Here is a 20,644-nt window from a genome sequence, read left to right on the forward strand (position 1 = left end):
GCGATCGATGACGACAAACCTTTGGCTTTGATACCAATGTTAGAAAATTAGTGAGGGAACCGCGCGGGAGAGAACTAACACCATCACCATGAGCTGTAACTGTCCGAACGTAGCGGCAGGAGCACACCAGGCCCACCAGGCCCCACCGAGCCCAAAGCCCATATGGCCCAAGGCACCGCCGCGGGCTTAACCCGGTGGCAGCTCGGGAGGAAAGGTGGATGGTGGCGGCTGCGCTAGGGTTCGCGTTGCCTGCCCACGACATGGAGGGCCAAACCATTTTTCTTTCACACTCTTTACTCAGTGCTTTCCATATCTTCGCAATCATGTGGCTACGAAGTCGCCTGAAGGGCCAGAGCTTTTCCCCACTATCCATGAACATATGGGTGATTAGCTTTGCAGCGATAAATTTCCAATCATATTTAATTAAGGCTAAAGCTACTTTAAAAAAAAGACACGAAATGTTATATCATATACTTTAACAGATATATATATATAATACGAAGCATAATTGATTTTATAATAAATATATATGTTGTTGTTTTCCCAATCGATGTTTCTTGGACGCAGGAAAAGTTGACAAGTTCGATTTTTTTGTTGTTGTTTTTTTACTGGTTTTTGCTATTCCCAATTGTTGCCCTAAAAATAAAAATCCAGAGACTCAAGTTTTGGTTAACAGTACTTATCGCACGTCAAACATAGTCAAAGTTTTTGTAAACTATAAGCTATAACTAGGTGCACAAATTTTAACAATTTTTTTTCAATTACCGTGTATTTGTTTATGGGATCAATTACTCATCTTCGTATGGACAGATATTTGGTCCAACCGAGCAGGCCCAATAGGCCCAGCTGGTCAATCCAACCTCTTTCTCTTTCTCTCTTCACCCACGCGACCACCATTTCCTTCTCCTATTGCGCCTGCGATGCCGCCGCCGCCGCTGCACGCCTGCCGTCGCCGTGCCGGCCAATACTGGCCGCAACCGCCACACAATGAGCAAGCCACGCGGGGACGGAGCACGCCATGCCCACTTCCCCGACCACGGCCTCGCGATGGACACGCCGCGGCGGCCGCGCCCTCTTCGCCGAACCCTAGCTTCTCCCCGAGCGGGGCGGCGGCGGCAGGTAGAGGGAGAAGGCGACCTTCGCGGCCGACCGATGTTCGAGCGGTTGCTGGAGGACCACGTGCTCCACCGCCTCCTCCACCACCTACATGCAAAGCTCGAGGACCACTACGCCACCGCGCACCGCCGCGCTCGGGCTCCGCCTCATGGGGCGCGGGATGCGGGCTTCATGCTCTTCGGCCAGGAGCTCGCGGCCGTGCTGCTCGGCTGCGCACTCTTCTTCCTGTTCCCCACCTCCGGCCGCCGCGAGGCCTTTTGAGACATTGTTCACGTATGTCCCTTGGCTGTTGGATCATCTTATTTTTAGTATTCTAGGGTTTAGTTAATCCCCTCGTAGCCTAAAATTTATCAGCTGTTATTACTGAGCACTCGTGATTTTGTGGCTCATGATCGGCAGGGCCCTGAATTACAACTCGAGGCAAATCCAGGAGCACGATGTGAGGTTCCTTTTGAGCGGAAGCCTGTCCCCGTTAGCATTACCTTTCCTGACATTGATGTTTGGAAGAAATCTATAGCGTCTGTTTGCCCCATTCCGGATAAGTGACTTCATATTTTCCATTGTAGCCCTCTTGCACGGTTCTTCTAGAATTAAAGTTGAGTCAATATGTGTTCGTCAAATCAAAGCTGAACTTGTTAATTAGCAATGTTTCATTCCAGATGCCTACTGTCACTTGTACGAATTCCAAACTGTGTAAAGATGCGCAGAATGAGTTAGTACGGGCTTGTTGATGAATTAGAGATTCACCATTTATTTTTGTTAAGTATCTGTCATGTGTATACCATCCTATAGGTACACTATTATCTTAATATGAAAGAATAATCTTAGACACAGAGATTTGTTAGTATTTTTCTACTTAGTGCTATATTGCTTACGGTCAAGTAAGTCCATACATATATGGGGAATTTATTATCTATTTATTGATATGGCAATGAACGATTGGATTGGTTTATCAACTCTATTCATCCCTGGCTCCTCACGTAGGACTCTTATCTGTATTGTTAGGCACAACTAGATATATAGTACAGTGTCATGTTTCTGACTTGTATCAAAGTGTAAGATAAACATGAATAAATTGGTAGTGCTCTGTTAGGATGTTGAGCACAATTTGGCATGTACATCTCATGAACCTGGCAGCATATTATTGAATTAATTAGGGTCCCAGTTGCCGAGGTTGCATATATTGGAATTTGGAACATGGTGACATGAGATATTTCAGAATCACTAGCATAACGGGCAAACGCAATGTCTAATCATGTTTGAGTTTGATGTAGAAGTGTTCAACTTTTAAGAGTTGATTTGGCCACTAAAAGGAAACTGCACTTCAACTTTACGGACAAATATGCAATATTTCTGTTTTTAAAGGATCGATGTAAATAGTTTTTGCTCTTTGAAAAATAATACACAACACATATTCTTCATATGTATTCTGTATTTATCATTGTTTTCGTTTGTACTAATAAGGCTGTCTTTATTGGTGTCCTGCAGTTATTGACTTGCAGCTTACAGAACCAGAATTGGACAACATAAATGGAGAAATGTGAGAAAGGAGCTGTGGGAAGACCCTAGAGATGTGAAGTGAAAGAAGAGGAACATTAGTAAATCTCAAGGTAAAAGCATTTTTAAATACCTGTAGTTTTGTAGTTTGCATCTTGTTTACACCCACTGGTTAATGTTTGAATTGTTTGGTTCATCTACAAATGTCACTGAACTGTATGGTAATTTAGGACAGCCATTTAGCAAACATGAAAAGGTATCCGTTCTATGATGCATTTCGTACATGGGCAGTTTTAAAATTGGAGTGTTTTGTTGGTCTTCATTACATGTCGGAACATTTACAGTATGAAAATTCTGAAATAAGTTGTATATAAAATGGCAGGCAGAGCTAGCAAGGCAGCGGCAGCGGAGGCGCGGCGTTCTCTCAGGGAGGTGGTGGCGGAGGCGGCTCGTTCTCTCAGGGCGGTGGTGGCGGTGGTGCGACGTTCTCTCAGGGCGGAGCTGGCGGAGGCGCGGCGTTCTCTCAGCGAGGTGGAGGCGCAGGCGCAGCGTTCTCTCAGGGCGGTGGTGGCGGAGGCGCGGCGTTCTCCCAGGGCGGTGGCAGCTTGTCGCTCTTGCATTCGCAGTCGCAGATCTCCCAGGCCTCCCTCGACGAGAACCTCCTCAGCCCTCGCCATCCTCCCCCGCGCGCGATCAGGTATCGTATACATCTCTCGTTGTTGTCATTACTAGTTACAGAAGGTAGATTCCTTAAGAAAACAAATTATAGAGTGCATACTGTTTGTCTCCTGCCCAATTGTGGCATTCATTTATCTTTACATTGGTGACCAGAGATTCTCCTTGCATGATGACTCATCGAAGAGGATGTAACACCCCAACTTTTGCAACCATGTTTATGTGTCCAGAGTGCAAAAATCAGGGGGAACAAAAACTTTTTATGTTCTGCATGCACTGATTTGTTTTTGATTGGGAATGTCTGTCTGACTTTGTTTGATGAGTGGTGTTTGCTAAATAGTGTTAAGTGGAATATTTCAACCCATAACTCCAAGTCTCAAGAAAAACACTCATGCTATGGCCACTCTTGTATTACCTCCTCCTCTCTTCTAAGGTATTTGAACTTTTTGACAAAATACAAAACCTGTTTTGTTATGCTCTATGACTCTAAATTTTGATCCAACATATTTTTGCCAAGAACCTTTTCTTTTAAAATTGGCTAAGGTCACCTCTGATCTTAGTATAAAAAAGAGGTTTCTAAAATTATTTTTGATACAAAGTAATTGCCAAAAGGTTTACCCTTACTTTGGGTGACATTAAAATTTACAAAAGCTTTTATATGCAGATTTTGGTATCCTAAAAAAATGGAATGATCTATATTTTATTCTACTTTAACTATGGGTCATTCTACTCCCTCTAAAACCCTCTCTCTTTTCGAATCTTTTCAAAATAAGATTTCATATCTAGTTTAATAAATCTAATAAAGGCCATAGACAATAAAGCTAAATTTTAGGACTAATTGATCCATAATCAATTATCCATGGCAATGTATTTGCCACTAATACATGTCATTGATATATCATATCATCACTCCATCTATGTTTGATCTTGGTAACAGATCGTTTGTTCAACAAATGATTAATCCCCATTGGCATCTTTATCTCTCCAAGATCATCCAACTCTACTCAAGAATCATTCTTGGCCTAACCATATCATGTCCTAATCACCTTCTCTATATCATCTTGTCTTGATCCCACTCTTAGAACATTGCCCTTAAAGTAAACCCAATGCCATATGGCCACAAATCAAGCTTTTCAAAAAATGGAGTTTCCCTCCCAATTTCCCCCCAACATATATCCCCCAAAAAAACCTTTCTTCTTCCTTTTAATTACAAAACCGATTCTAATTTTATAAAATCTTTCCAAAATCTTTTCCCCATTAAAACTAGGAAATGGGACTGATATGTTATCACCTCATTTTATTTTCTAAATTTTTTTATTCTCTTTATTTCTTTTTGTTTTAATAAAAAAATGGCATGGTTCTGGTGCTTATGCCTATCATGTTATTTTTCGTGCTTATTTCAAATTTAAGAAAAACCCATTTGCTTAGTTAGGCCATTTGAATGCTTTCAAACTCAAAATTATTATCTAATTACTCTCAAATTTTTCTCTATCTACTTCAAATGAGTTTCTCCAAATTTGCCATGGGTATAGAGAGTGATCCAAACAAATTAGAAGTGAATTCAAATTTGAATGACAAACCCGTGACCTCAAATACACCTCCTTCATCCATTTCCCATCGTCATCTCCTTGGCCAAACAAAAATGTGTTCAAGTGCCAACTTAATCAACGCACTTGCTAATTACCTATTTTTTTCCATCTCTTTTTCCTTAATTTCCTTCTAGTCTCCACCACAACCTCCAATTTAGATAATCATCATCAGCACCATCTATCTAATCTACTTTCTATGCCACCTAAGCAATGCAAATGGGAGAAGTGGCCGGCCATGGTGATCTTGCCATGCATCCTCCCTTGTCCCTCTTCCCTCTCTTTGGCCAAGCAAATCACCACCCATGCACATGCAACTCTCTCTTAACCCACGCACCAGTAACCACCAGCCATGCCGCATGCTACAAGATTGCTTTGGCATGCACAAGAAAAGGTGGCCGGCCAAGCAAGGCATCCATGCACCGTACCTCTCTTCATCTCTTTCTCTCTCTCTCTCTCTCATTCTCTTTATTTCCGAACCAACACCAAAACCACTCCGTTGATTCTCCAACACCAGCACCTTGTCCTCGGCGACCTGTTTTGCCTCAACACCACCCCCTTGTCTTCATGTGCTTGGCAAGATTGGAGAGCCGGTGATGCCAAATCTTGGCAAGGCCATGCCAAGATTCTCACTCTCTCTAATCTCGCTCCACCAGTGAGCCGCACCGAACCCTGCCTCCCTCCTGGACCCCTACCCCCTTGCTGTCCCCCTAGCCAGCACTAGTCGAGTCTCTCTCTCTTGCCATGCACACGGGTGGCATGCCCAATTTCTTGAACAAGACCCTCTGGCCGAGCCAAGGCGCCGCCAGACTCGTTTCACCGTGGCTAGTCATAGCCACGCACGCTTCCATGCTTGTCTTCTTCCTGCTGGACGCGAACGACCCCGCTCTGGATGCCGACCCTTCGTCGAACAGCTGGTGGGCGTGTGTTCGGTGTCGTCCCACCGAGCTGACCGACCTCCTCTTGCCCTGTCCTCTCGCCTTCGCTACCGCCTCAGTCCCGTGACCATCCTGGCACAGCACCATGTCCTCTCCTTGTCACTATACCCCCGGACACGCTCGCCGCCCACGGCAGCCAAGCCTCAAGCTCCACGTAGCAGCAGCGCACGGCCTCGCCCTTGAAAACGCGAGCTCGAGTCTCCTTTCCTCTCACACCGCTCCATACCACTCCCCCAGGTATCCCTTGTCCTCCAGAACAACCACAAAGGGCCACGCCCTTGTCGCCCTTCTTCCTCGCCGAGTTGGCCGGAAGCTCGTCCGTCCGCGCCACGTCGTGGATGCCGTTTCTGCCGCCCCTCTCCGGCCTTCTCTCTGCTCCCTCTTTCTGTGTGTCCCTCTCTACCCCTCTTGACGCACATCAACACCTTTTCTTGTCAGGACCTCAACTGGGACGTCATGAGCACCAAGTCCGATCGAGGCGAGGCGGTTCACCTCGTCCTCACCAACGCCGGTAGTCTGCATGTGCATGTTGTTCGGACGAGGAGAGTCGCCGACCGCCGCTACGCAGTCCTTCGACGCGAATTCGCCTCCAGGTCCCCGGTGAGCTCGCCCTATGCTCTGTGTCGTTACGGTTACTCGCGTCGCGTCGTCGTTCCCAGTCGCTCGACGCAGCCACGACTGCCGTGCATCTCCGCTCTTGCTCTCCGTTCCTATCGTCTCTGCGATGTACCTACGACCTAAACACCGTCCTTTTCTTGCCAGGAATCCACCAGGTCGATCGTCGCTGTCGTTGAGCTCCGTCGTGCTGCCCCGACGCGGAGCCCGGCCTCGTCCGCGTCGCTGTGGAGCTCGCCTCCAACCTCGATCTCCCCGTGCCGTTGCGGTGAGCCCCCGACCTCTCCTTGTCGCTCGCTCACGGTGGCGCTGCTGGTTTCTCGAGCGGCCGGTGAGCGCCCTGCCATCATCCCCATCCGCCTCCGTCGCATGCACCGCAGCCTCGCGCGCGCTCGAAGGCACCAAGACGAATCTCCGCGTCCGTGTCGTCGCCTGGAGGTTGTGCCCGCCGCCACCTTGTTTCTCTCCCTCTCTCTGTTCCCCTCATTACTCTCTCTCCATCGGACCTCACCGGCCCATTCTCCTTGCTCAGGTCGCACCAGCTGGCGGCCGTCATCGAAGCTATGTCCGTGCCGCTCTGTCCCGGCGCCGCGCACGCTGCTGTCGGCGACGACGTCTCCATCACGTCTGAGACGCTCAGATGGGCCAGCCTAGTCCACCTCGCCATCCTCTCACAGTCCCCATCGAGCGTCGGCCGTCGCAGTGAGCTCCTGATGCACCGTCATCGTCTTCGACTAGCGAGCACAAGCTTGAAGTCGATGCATGCATAGTAGCTTTGTTTGCACGACTATTAAAGCGTTTCCTGTTACCTTTTTGTCAAGCTAGCTGATAACAGCCGTTGGATCAAGATCCTAGGGCCGCTTACCTCTTCGTCTTGTCCGACGCAAGTGGGCAGGCCAAGGTCGGTGCAGCCCAAGTATTTTAGATCTCAGCCAGAAAAGGTTTTTAACTTATAAATCTGCTAAATAAACATGGCAGATCTGGGTTCGAAATAAATCCACCTTATATTCTGTGATTCGAGAAAATTTTCGGATTCAAATTTTGTAATCGTATCCTAAGTAAATTCCTACCACCTAGAGCAAGTCTCATATCTCGATCCAAAGACGAAAACCTCACAGTAATAAAAACCTTGAAAGCTTGCAGTGGCAGTACCAATCCAATATAAAACGTTTTAGACCACTTTTTCGAGCAAACTAAATTTTGGTGGAGGCCTCTCTGTTTTTTTTTTTACATTTTGGCATATGTGGTGATGCTCGTACTTGTTTATTTCTTCAAGTGCATCATTTAGCAAAATCTGTCCCAGTTTGACTCTGATATGTTACTGTGAGAATATAATATATTATTTTGGAGTGAAACCAATTTTATAAGAGCCAATGCACCTTTTTGTCCAACTTATCCAGAGCACAAATGTTTACAAGTATATGTGAATATCCGAGGTTTTAATGTCCATAACAGAGGTTAAAAGCAGTAAAAGAGTTGTTAAAATATTTTATAACTCCAAAAGTTAGTAAATCCAATTTTAGTGATTTTTTTTTTAGCTATCCATTGGTGTGAACCTTGTTTGCATAAGTGTTATATTGTTCCGTGAGCAAAATAAGCAAGTTCAGTGGCTTTTGAACTCTTAAAATTTATTTAAAATAATTTGTTTTACTTTCGGGCACAAAACCACTTTTGGTGTTTATAATTGTTGTTAGCTACCAGTACATGTATGGTTTACTACTTGATGTGGAACATACATGTTTTAACTATTAATTAGGTTCTATTTGCTTATCTAATAAGGATAAAATGGCCTTTTCTTCGAAATAAAAATATTTGCCTTATGCACTAGGTACTGCAGGTTTATTTTATAGACAAATTAGTCTCTGCTTGTGATGATTGTGTACTGATGCTTGATAGTGTGTTTTGTTTGAGTATGGATAGCTTGTGTGGTTGATTGTTGCCTTTTTCTTTGCGACGCTAGATACGAACGCCGCCGAAAAAGAAGATCGGGATCATCCCAGAGATTCGAAGATGAAGTCCAGGGACAAATAGCCAACCAAGGCAAGCCACCTCTTGATGCATCTCTGATCCTATATATCTTACTCTTGCATTATTGCAGGTTTTATAAAGTGCATATCTTCTGTTTATTATGTCGGTGGTTAATGCCACCCGGAGTTTTATTAATCCACCCTTAGGGTGCAGCCCTCGTTGGTACCTACTGATCACACCTCTATTAGTGATATGGTGCCGACCACCTTATCACCCTTGTCGCCTCTTTTCAAAGAGAAATTGGACTATAGGTTTGGAGCCCTTGAAAAATATTTGCGAAAATTGTTTTTAAGCAAAAAGGTTTTTCTGGAAAACCTTGGAATGGGGTTGCCCTGCCCAAGTGTGGTTTTTGTGAAACACAAGAAGGTTTATGAAATATATTGCTGGATGCAAATGGAGATGAAAAGTTGTTTTTCGAAAAACCTTAGTGACCATAGTACGAAACCGGACCTAGCCAGTACAACCACATTACCCTTTAGTAGGACGGGGCGTAGTGTAGTAGTTTGTCTCGCCTTAGTTTGGGTCCTGCAAATGTAGTGGCAGTTCGACCATGGACGCTTCGACCGGGGTTCTTCCCATGAGAAGGGACGCAACCCATTTGCCTTTTCAGGTACGCGGGGTACAACCTATGAGCTCCCATTGAATAATGCCCCGCAGTTGGGCGCGGCATTCCGGAGGGTCGAGTTGGTCGGGGAATTTGCTACTCCTGGGTAAACGACCCCTCGAACTCTGGTGTTGGGAGGTACAACTCTAGGCGGCATGTCTTAGGCTAAGGCGAGCAGGCGAAAAACTACGATCAGGTACTTGTCGTGGCATATGTTATTATGCAGGGATGATGCCCACACGATGAGTATTCGGATCTTGTGGGGAAAGTGTACAACCTCTGCAGAGTGTAAATCTATTCGAATAGCCGTGTCCGCGGTTATGGACATGGGAATGGCGGTACGTGGCATTAAAGGGAAGTTTTGTTTTACAAATATGTTTTCCAAAAAGTTTTTGGAAATGTACCTGGGAGGTACGGAAAAATACCAGTGGGACTGGTGAAGATGTACCTGAGAGGTACGGTGGAAAGGTGAAATTGTTTTGGTCATTCCGATGGCCGGAAAAAAAAAGGGTCTTCCTTACCTATTAGTCGGCAAAGTAAAATTGTTTACAAAAAGTTTTTCAACAAAAACATAGAAATGTCAAACTCTCGAGAGGAACCACCTCTCGCTCCTTGTCGCCATAGTTTAGTGCCTGTTCCTTGCTACCGCCATATTGCATATCCTTTATTTCTCTCTAAGGTGGTTTGCGAGTACATTCAAACGTACTCATTGGCATTGTTGTCCTGGCTATTTACTTGGCCAGACTTTGAAGAGGAGTACTACGAAGAAGAGGAGTACGACGCCGAAGACGTGAACTAGGTCGCTCTCCCAGTCAGCCGCCTGTAGGGTAAAGGCCTGACGTGGGTTCCACCGCTGTTTGAAGTCAAATAAATTCCGCTGCTGTTTGTTGAACTTCGGCCTTGATGGCCTATGATGTAAGACTTCCGTATTAATGTTACTTCGGTACTGTAATGGATGATGTAATCTGGTATCAGTTCGGTTATGTATTCACGATGGAATGATCTTGGGATCGTGAAATTGTACGCATAACAAGAGTTCTGGACTGGTAAGTCCGGGGCCCCACAGAGCTGGTATCAGAGCCATCCTGACTGTAGGAGACCTTAGTTAGCATGGACGTTAGTTAGGAAACAAGTATTTTGGGAAAACCTATTTACACAACAAATTCTTTCTTTGGTAGACGAAAGAATATCTTCTAATTTTATTATCCCTTCAAAACTTCTATTTCTTACCTCGCTCTATGATTTCCAAAGATCTTGAAAGATTTTATTCTACTATCTCACCCTCTTCCAAACAAACATAATGGACGATATCCCCAACTCAGACTCGGAGACTCGAAGTCGAAGATGGATCAACCCTTCAGGAAGTTTCAAGTATCTCCGACTGCAACTGTTGAAGATTGGCTACCGACTTCGTAGTAAGTGTATAGGGATAATAAGATCATGTCTCTGGTTGTCACCAAAGTATGTCAAGGAGTTGACCTTGTTCCTCTTTGGACTTGCACTTTTGCAGTCATCAAGGACCAAGTCCTCAGTTCTTGACTAGTAATTTTTAGGCCCGTCACAAGAAGCTGTCATCTATGGAGCTCTTCAGAAAATAACCTTCCAAAGGCCTCACATCCCTAGGATGTTGAGACCAGAAGTCCTATGCAGTTTTCGCCTCCGCCTCAACATCGACGACTCAACATCAGGTCTACTTCACCACCAACTGCTACAAGAATCAATGTTGAAGTCAATATCAGCAAAATGAAGACATCAGCATCTCTGACCAACCCAAGCCTATAGGATTGATAGGATAAACTCAATTGTCTTGATTGAGCTACCCCTGCGTATTAGGTATCCTTAGGTACTTGAAATACCTCGTGTGGTTTTCATGATTTCTTGTGTTTTTCTAAATTTGCTGCTTGAGTGCTTGTGATTCCTTGTTGTGTGTATGCTTGCTCTAGTCTTTCGGCCTGAAAAACTTTTTTTTGTGTTTGTTAACCCAGTCTAGGAAACCCCCCTAAGCTATTTTTCTTCGCATCCGCTCGAGTTTCTGGTAGGGATTTCAACTATAGTTGGCGAAGTAAATGGAAAACCCTAACTCTAACTTGGGTAACCGCCAGATGCAACCCTGTTTTCCCGAAATGCCAACTCCAACACTTTATTCAACTCAAGACAATTTGTGATGCCCACGAAGCAGAAGTCGGTGCCTTCAAGATCGACTGCAACCCCACGAGAAGATGAAGCCATACTAATTTTGTCTAACCGTAGAGCATAATCATGTTAACCTTGAGGTTATCTTCTTAAAACCTCAACCTAACTCACCTTCTAACAAGCTAAGTGAGTTGTACCACCGAAGCCAAGTTACTCTGCAAGGTCCAAGTGAAGCCTTTGAAGACAATTCAAGACTCGAGATTTGGTGTACTTTAGTGAACACCAACCCTAAAGCTGAAGACTGTTTCGACGACTGTTGTTGCTGCTTCATGTGAAGATCCACCAGATGTTCTGCTGACTTACTAACTTAACGAGCGCCTTATGGAACAATAAACGCCGTGCGTGCCTCTTGCAGCTGAGGACTGCATTTCGCCCCTGAAGATTCTTCAACTCAAGACTGGAGATCGACGACTTCTTCAAAAGCACCCGACAAGGCCCCTTGACTGAAGCTCTGAGTTTTCCTGAACCCTCGTTGAACAATCTTAAGGGTGGAAGCTTTTAAAGCTAACTCTAAAAGCTTTCGACCTTTCTAAAAAAAAGCACCGTTTGGATGCTTTAACCATCCAAGAGTCATGGACCCCTCGAAGGTTGAAGCTACAGATCTAACACCAGCATAGAGAAGTGAACCTCTTCACGAAACCGTCCCTCGGCAGAAATCCATTGTGCCTCTCAGAAGCTGAAGCAGTGGTCTTCCGACAACGACACGTCTACCAGAGGATGGAGTCTAACTTAAAGTAACCTATAAAGCCTCTATAGTCCTACACCTAGTAATCTCGAGACGAGATTATTTTAAGGGTGGAAGGTCTGTAACACCCCAACTTTTGCAACCATGTTTATGTGTCCAGAGTGCAAAAATCAGGGGGAACAAAAACTTTTTATGTTCTGCATGCACTGATTTGTTTTTGATTGGGAATGACTGTCTGACTTTGTTTGATGAGTGGTGTTTGCTAAATAGTGTTAAGTGGAATATTTCAACCCATAACTCCAAGTCTCAAGAAAAACACTCATGCTATGGCCACTCTTGTATTACCTCCTCCTCTCTTCTAAGGTATTTGAACTTTTTGACAAAATACAAAACCTGTTTTGTTATGCTCTATGACTCTAAATTTTGATCCAACATATTTTTGCCAAGAACCTTTTCTTTTAAAATTGGCTAAGGTCACCTCTGATCTTAGTATAAAAAAGAGGTTTCTAAAATTATTTTTGATACAAAGTAATTGCCAAAAGGTTTACCTTACTTTGGGTGACATTAAAATTTACAAAAGCTTTTATATGCAGATTTTGGTATCCTAAAAAAATGGAATGATCTATATTTTATTCTACTTTAACTATGGGTCATTCTACTCCCTCTAAAACCCTCTCTCTTTTCGAATCTTTTCAAAATAAGATTTCATATCTAGTTTAATAAATCTAATAAAGGCCATAGACAATAAAGCTAAATTTTAGGACTAATTGATCCATAATCAATTATCCATGGCAATGTATTTGCCACTAATACATGTCATTGATATATCATATCATCACTCCATCTATGTTTGATCTTGGTAACAGATCGTTTGTTCAACAAATGATTAATCCCCATTGGCATCTTTATCTCTCCAAGATCATCCAACTCTACTCAAGAATCATTCTTGGCCTAACCATATCATGTCCTAATCACCTTCTCTATATCATCTTGTCTTGATCCCACTCTTAGAACATTGCCCTTAAAGTAAACCCAATGCCCTATGGCCACAAATCAAGCTTTTCAAAAAATGGAGTTTCCCTCCCAATTTCCCCCCAACATATATCCCAAAAAAAACCTTTCTTCTTCCTTTTAATTACAAAACCGATTCTAATTTTATAAAATCTTTCCAAAATCTTTTCCCCATTAAAACTAGGAAATGGGACTGATATGTTATCACCTCATTTTATTTTCTAAATTTTTTTATTCTCTTTATTTCTTTTTGTTTTAATAAAAAAATGGCATGGTTCTGGTGCTTATGCCTATCATGTTATTTTTCGTGCTTATTTCAAATTTAAGAAAAACCCATTTGCTTAGTTAGGCCATTTGAATGCTTTCAAACTCAAAATTATTATCTAATTACTCTCAAATTTTTCTCTATCTACTTCAAATGAGTTTCTCCAAATTTGCCATGGGTATAGAGAGTGATCCAAACAAATTAGAAGTGAATTCAAATTTGAATGACAAACCCGTGACCTCAAATACACCTCCTTCATCCATTTCCCATCGTCATCTCCTTGGCCAAACAAAAATGTGTTCAAGTGCCAACTTAATCAACGCACTTGCTAATTACCTATTTTTTTTCCATCTCTTTTTCCTTAATTTCCTTCTAGTCTCCACCACAACCTCCAATTTAGATAATCATCATCAGCACCATCTATCTAATCTACTTTCTATGCCACCTAAGCAATGCAAATGGGAGAAGTGGCCGGCCATGGTGATCTTGCCATGCATCCTCCCTTGTCCCTCTTCCCTCTCTTTGGCCAAGCAAATCACCACCCATGCACATGCAACTCTCTCTTAACCCACGCACCAGCAACCACCAGCCATGCCGCATGCTACAGTACTCGTTTTGGCATGCACAAGAAAAGGTGGCCGGCCAAGCAAGGCATCCATGCACCGTACCTCTCTTCATCTCTTTCTCTCTCTCTCTCTCATTCTCTTTATTTCCGAACCAACACCAAAACCACTCCGTTGATTCTCCAACACCAGCACCTTGTCCTCGGCGACCTGTTTTGCCTCAACACCACCCCCTTGTCTTCATGTGCTTGGCAAGATTGGAGAGCCGGTGATGCCAAATCTTGGCAAGGCCATGCCAAGATTCTCACTCTCTCTAATCTCGCTCCACCAGTGAGCCGCACCGAACCCTGCCTCCCTCCTGGACCCCTACCCCCTTGCTGTCCCCCTAGCCAGCACTAGTCGAGTCTCTCTCTCTTGCCATGCACACGGGTGGCATGCCCAATTTCTTGAACAAGACCCTCTGGCCGAGCCAAGGCGCCGCCAGACTCGTTTCACCGTGGCTAGTCATAGCCACGCACGCTTCCATGCTTGTCTTCTTCCTGCTGGACGCGAACGACCCCGCTCTGGATGCCGACCCTTCGTCGAACAGCTGGTGGGCGTGTGTTCGGTGTCGTCCCACCGAGCTGACCGACCTCCTCTTGCCCTGTCCTCTCGCCTTCGCTACCGCCTCAGTCCCGTGACCATCCTGGCACAGCACCATGTCCTCTCCTTGTCACTATACCCCCGGACACGCTCGCCGCCCACGGCAGCCAAGCCTCAAGCTCCACGTAGCAGCAGCGCACGGCCTCGCCCTTGAAAACGCGAGCTCGAGTCTCCTTTCCTCTCGCACCGCTCCATACCACTCCCCCAGGTATCCCTTGTCCTCCAGAACAACCACAAAGGGCCACGCCCTTGTTGCCCTTCTTCCTCGCCGAGTTGGCCGGAAGCTCGTCCGTCCGCGCCACGTCGTGGATGCCGTTTCTGCCGCCCCTCTCCGGCCTTCTCTCTGCTCTCTCTTTCTGTGTGTCCCTCTCTACCCCTCTTGACGCACATCAACACCTTTTCTTGTCAGGACCTCAACTGGGACGTCATGAGCACCAAGTCCGATCGAGGCGAGGCGGTTCACCTCGTCCTCACCAACGCCGGTAGTCTGCATGCGCATGTTGTTCGGACGAGGAGAGTCGCCGACCGCCGCTACGCAGTCCTTCGACGCGAATTCGCCTCCAGGTCCCCGGTGAGCTCGCCCTATGCTCTGTGTCGTTACGGTTACTCGCGTCGCGTCGTCGTTCCCAGTCGCTCGACGCAGCCACGACTGCCGTGCATCTCCGCTCTTGCTCTCCGTTCCTATCGTCTCTGTGATGTACCTACGACCTAAACACCGCCCTTTTCTTGCCAGGAATCCACCAGGTCGATCGTCGCTGTCGTTGAGCTCCGTCGTGCTGCCCCGACGCGGAGCCCGGCCTCGTCCGCGTCGCTGTGGAGCTCGCCTCCAACCTCGATCTCCCCGTGCCGTTGCGGTGAGCCCCCGACCTCTCCTTGTCGCTCGCTCACGGTGGCGCTGCTGGTTTCTCGAGCGGCCGGTGAGCGCCCTGCCATCATCCCCATCCACCTCCGTCGCATGCACTGCAGCCTCGCGCGCGCTCGACGGCACCAAGACGAATCTCCGCGTCCGTGTCGTCGCCTGGAGGTTGTGCCCGCCGCCACCTTGTTTCTCTCCCTCTCTCTGTTCCCCTCATTACTCTCCATCGGACCTCACCGGCCCATTCTCCTTGCTCAGGTCACACCAGCTGGCGGCCGTCATCGAAGCTATGTCCGTGCCGCTCTGTCCCGGCGCCGCGCACGCTGCTGTCGGCGACGACGTCTCCATCACGTCTGAGACGCTCAGATGGGCCAGCCTAGTCCACCTCGCCATCCTCTCACAGTCCCAGTCGAGCGTCGGCCGTCGCAGGTGAGCTCCTGATGCACCGTCATCGTCTTCAGCTAGCAGGCACAAGCTTGAAGTCGATGCATGCATAGTAGCCTGTTTGCACGACTATTAAAGCGTTTCCTGTTACCTTTTTGTCAAGCTAGCTGATAACAGCCGTTGGATCAAGATCCTAGGGCCGCTTACCTCTTCGTCTTGTCCGACGCAAGTGGGCAGGCCAAGGTCGGTGCAGCCCAAGTATTTTAGATCTCAGCCAGAAAAGGTTTTTAACTTATAAATCTGCTAAATAAACATGGCAGATCTGGGTTCGAAATAAATCCACCTTATATTCTGTGATTCAGAAAATTTTCGGATTCAAATTTTGTACTGTATCCTAAGTAAATTCCTACCACCTAGAGCAAGTCTCATATCCTGATCCAGTACGAAAACCTCACAGTAATAAAAACCTTGAAAGCTTGCAGTGGCAGTACCAATCCAATATAAAACGTTTTAGACCACTTTTTCGAGCAAACTAAATTTTGGTGGAGGCCTCTCTGTTTTTTTTTTACATTTTGGCATATGTGGTGATGCTCGTACTTGTTTATTTCTTCAAGTGCATCATTTAGCAAAATCTGTCCCAGTTTGACTCTGATATGTTACTGTGAGAATATAATATATTATTTTGGAGTGAAACCAATTTTATAAGAGCCAATGCACCTTTTTGTCCAACTTATCCAGAGCACAAATGTTTACAAGTATATGTGAATATCCGAGGTTTTAATGTCCATAACAGAGGTTAAAAGCAGTAAAAGAGTTGTTAAAATATTTTATAACTCCAAAAGTTAGTAAATCCAATTTTAGTGATTTTTTTTTTAGCTATCCATTGGTGTGAACCTTGTTTGCATAAGTGTTATATTGTTCCGTGAGCAAAATAAGCAAGTTCAGTGGCTTTTGAACTCTTAAAATTTATTTAAAATAATTTGTTTTACTTTCGGGCACAAAACCACTTTTGGTGTTTATAATTGTTGTTAGCTACCAGTACATATATGGTTTACTACTTGATGTGGAACATACATGTTTTAACTATTAATTAGGTTCTATTTGCTTATCTAATAAGGATAAAATGGCCTTTTCTTCGAAATAAAAATATTTGCCTTATGCACTAGGTACTGCAGGTTTATTTTATAGACAAATTAGTCTCTGCTTGTGATGATTGTGTACTGATGCTTGATAGTGTGTTTTGTTTGAGTATGGATAGCTTGTGTGGTTGATTGTTGCCTTTTTCTTTGCGACGCTAGATACGAACGCCGCCGAAAAAGAAGATCGGGATCATCCCAGAGATTCGAAGATGAAGTCCAGGGACAAATAGCCAACCAAGGCAAGCCACCTCTTGATGCATCTCTGATCCTATATATCTTACTCTTGCATTATTGCAGGTTTTATAAAGTGCATATCTTCTGTTTATTATGTCGGTGGTTAATGCCACCCGGAGTTTTATTAATCCACCCTTAGGGTGCAGCCCTCGTTGGTACCTACTGATCACACCTCTATTAGTGATATGGTGCCGACCACCTTATCACCCTTGTCGCCTCTTTTCAAAGAGAAATTGGACTATAGGTTGGGAGCCCTTGAAAAATATTTGCGAAAATTGTTTTTAAGCAAAAAGGTTTTTCTGGAAAACCTTGGAATGGGGTTGCCCTGCCCAAGTGTGGTTTTTGTGAAACACAAGAAGGTTTATGAAATATATTGCTGGATGCAAATGGAGATGAAAAGTTGTTTTTCGAAAAACCTTGGTGACCATAGTACGAAACCGGACCTAGCCAGTACAACCACATTACCCTTTAGTGGGACGGGGCGTAGTGTAGTAGTTTGTCTCGCCTTAGTTTGGGTCCTGCAAATGTAGTGGCAGTCCGACCATGGACGCTTCGACCGGGGTTCTTCCCATGAGAAGGGACGCAACCCATTTGCCTTTTCAGGTACGCGGGGTACAACCTATGAGCTCCCATTGAATAATGCCCCGCAGTTGGGCGCGGCATTCCGGAGGGTCGAGTTGGTCGGGGAATTTGCTACTCCTGGGTAAACGACCCCTCGAACTCTGGTGTTGGGAGGTACAACTCTAGGCGGCATGTCTTAGGCTAAGGCGAGCAGGCGAAAAACTACGATCGGGTACTTGTCGTGGCATATGTTATTATGCAGGGATGATGCCCACACGATGAGTATTCGGATCTTGTGGGGAAAGTGTACAACCTCTGCAGAGTGTAAATCTATTCGAATAGCCGTGTCCGCGGTTATGGACATGGGAATGGCGGTACGTGGCATTAAAGGGAAGTTTTGTTTTACAAATATGTTTTCCAAAAAGTTTTTGGAAATGTACCTGGGAGGTACGGAAAAATACCAGTGGGACTGGTGAAGATGTACCTGAGAGGTACGGTGGAAAGGTGAAATTGTTTTGGTCATTCCGATGGCCGGAAAAAAAAAATGGGTCTTCCTTACCTATTAGTCGGCAAAGTAAAATTGTTTACAAAAAGTTTTTCAACAAAAACATAGAAATGTCAAACTCTCGAGAGGAACCACCTCTCGCTCCTTGTCGCCATAGTTTAGTGCCTGTTCCTTGCTACCGCCATATTGCATATCCTTTATTTCTCTCTAAGGTGGTTTGCGAGTACATTCAAACGTACTCATTGGCATTGTTGTCCTGGCTATTTACTTGGCCAGACTTTGAAGAGGAGTACTACGAAGAAGAGGAGTACGACGCCGAAGACGTGAACTAGGTCGCTCTCCCAGTCAGCCGCCTGTAGGGTAAAGGCCTGACGTGGGTTCCACCGCTGTTTGAAGTCAAATAAATTCCGCTGCTGTTTGTTGAACTTCGGCCTTGATGGCCTATGATGTAAGACTTCCGTATTAATGTTACTTCGGTACTGTAATGGATGATGTAATCTGGTATCAGTTCGGTTATGTATTCACGATGGAATGATCTTGGGATCGTGAAATTGTACGCATAACAGGAGTTTTGGACTGGTAAGTCCGGGGCCCCACACAGGATGTCTTCATTTCCAGCCAATTCAGCTTCTTCTGTGCGTGATGAATCTCAGCTGCAAATGGCACAAGTATTGACACTACTCTGTTCATTTGTCTTTAGAAATTATTCCGATGGTTGACATGTGCATATAAGAAACTATCTTGCTGAGTTACCTGTATGTGAAGTCCTCTCTTATGTCCATATGTGTGGGTTCAGTTTCATATAAATATATTAGCTGGTTTGTATCATTTTCTTTTCAAGGGCATCGTATCATTTTCTTGTGTATCTTATTTATTTTTGGAAGGCATCATTTCCTTGTCTATTCATGGTATAAAAAAGTACAAAATCTCAGTGTTTGCTAGTGCTTATTTCTAGCATTTTACGTTAAAGCTAAAAGATGGTTTAAAATACACGTAAAATTCTGTATATGGTTTGACATGCTCAAATGCCATGGCTTCAAGTACTAGAGCAACTAAAATTGGTCCATAGTCTTGATATAAAGTTTGCTGATCTTTGCCTCTCTGTACAGGGGATTGTTAGAGCTATCAGTTCTCTCAATAGTAGGCCTGATGCAATGCAAGCACCGACATTATGTGTCCTTGTTACCCAACTGATTAAATGCACAAGTATTGCAACATTCCCCTCTTACTCTTTATTTCTTTGCTTTGCCGACGTTTCCTTATTGACGTTTCCTTTATTTTTAAAGATTTGCTATTTATCTCTAAGATTGTTTCCTTGTTGCCCAGCCTGGTGAGAGTAGCTTACCTGTTGTGCTTTAACAGGTCCGCAGATTTTATGCCCGATTATCCTTTAATTTCCCCCTTTGTTGCTGCGTGTATACTAGTTTTTCATTTTATCCAACCTGGTAGAAAGAGCCGCAGGGATTATTATCCAGGAGGTGCTTGTACCCCTTCTCAGAGCACGTTTTTTACATATTATACAGTACAATTTAGTGTGCACCCGGTGAATTGCTGCTGAAATCAATTCTGTAGCTTTAGCCTACCTGCTACTACCTCTGTTTACTTGGCTAAAACATGCTTTTTGGTAGTACAATTTTCATCTCCGTTTTGCTGAATCATATTACCACTTCTCTCAAGGTACAATACTAAATACTCAAGGTGATGCTGATCATTGATGCCGTACCATCTCAGTCGTGTGGGTTCAACTGAAGGTGGTGCTGATCAGTGATGATGTTTAAAGTCGAAATATGGTGATGATTTTGACAGTATACAAACTGAGAGTGTCATAATTTTCGTCTCCGTTTTGCTGAATCAAATTACTACAAACTGAGTGTCATAATTTTCGTCTCTGTTTTGATCTGTGAGACAGTGAGAAAATATGTTGAATGCAACAAAGTGCATTGGATTCTTGTATGACAGTGTGTATGACAGTATATATGTTGGTACTGTGTGTTCTTATTCGTGTATGACAGTATGTGCTTATTCTTGTATGATATAATGTTCATATTATGTGCTCATTCTTGTATGACAGTGAGCAGCACATGAAATGGTTTTTGAGGAATTTTGGAAAATGCCACAAAATAGGTTTTGGGGCACATCTCAAAGTACCCCTAATTAGATTAGTGGCACTTGGCAAAGTGCCCATAATTGGATTTAGTGGCACTTGGCAGGCAAAGTGCCCCTAATTAGATTTAGTGGCACTTGGCAAAGTGTCCCTAATTCGATTTAGTGGCACTTGGCAAAGTGCCCCTAGTTGGATTTAGTGGCACTTTTAGAAGTGCCCCTAGTTGGATTTAGTGGCACTTTTAGAAATGCCCCTAATTGGATTTAGTGGCACTTGAGAAGTGTCCGTAGGTAGTGCCCTAAATACCTTTAGAGACGCAAGTAAAGGTGGCACTTAAAAAAGTGCTCCTATAGCTAATTAGTGGCACTTTGGTTCAAATTTGGGGCACTTTGAAATGCCCCAAATCTTATAGTGTGATGTAGTGACTGGTCGGATTTTCTCCT

At 44.7% G+C, this 20,644-nt stretch overlaps 1 protein-coding gene across 16 annotated transcripts; it reads left to right on the plus strand.

Moving 5' to 3' along the window:
- Nucleotides 1-852: 852 nt before the first annotated feature.
- LOC127340710 (uncharacterized) lies at nt 853-20,146 on the plus strand. 16 transcript variants are annotated; one of them, XM_071827867.1, is made up of 11 exons: nt 853-1,389; nt 1,516-2,726; nt 2,996-3,310; nt 8,388-8,467; nt 9,803-15,703; nt 16,957-17,036; nt 18,374-18,545; nt 18,664-18,765; nt 19,207-19,303; nt 19,384-19,459; nt 19,775-20,146. In XM_071827867.1, exons 7-11 carry the CDS (start codon nt 18,534-18,536, stop codon nt 19,797-19,799), a joined length of 312 nt encoding a protein of 103 aa, XP_071683968.1. In that variant the 5' UTR covers nt 853-1,389; nt 1,516-2,726; nt 2,996-3,310; nt 8,388-8,467; nt 9,803-15,703; nt 16,957-17,036; nt 18,374-18,533; the 3' UTR covers nt 19,800-20,146. The 16 variants fall into 16 exon arrangements, 2 of the variants coding, with proteins under 2 accessions (XP_071683968.1, XP_071683967.1); XR_011754750.1 differs by having other exon boundaries at nt 18,374-18,765; nt 19,424-19,459; XR_011754748.1 differs by lacking the exon at nt 19,384-19,459 and having other exon boundaries at nt 18,374-18,765.
- The last annotated feature ends 498 nt before the right edge of the window (nt 20,147-20,644 follow it).

This window comes from Lolium perenne, chromosome 3 (genome assembly GCF_019359855.2).
Source record: "Lolium perenne isolate Kyuss_39 chromosome 3, Kyuss_2.0, whole genome shotgun sequence".
NCBI classification, from domain to species: domain Eukaryota; kingdom Viridiplantae; phylum Streptophyta; class Magnoliopsida; order Poales; family Poaceae; genus Lolium; species Lolium perenne.

Bases quoted from the DNA above. Each gene is read 5' to 3' on its own strand.
- LOC127340710 (XM_071827866.1), top strand. From the start codon at position 15,003: ATGCTCTGTGTCGTTACGGTTACTCGCGTCGCGTCGTCGTTCCCAGTC. The intron at 15,443-15,532 runs GTTGTGCCCGCC...CTCCTTGCTCAG, and splicing joins GTCCGTGTCGTCGCCTGGAG to GTCACACCAGCTGGCGGCCG. The intron at 15,704-16,956 runs GTGAGCTCCTGA...TTGCGACGCTAG, and splicing joins TCGAGCGTCGGCCGTCGCAG to ATACGAACGCCGCCGAAAAA.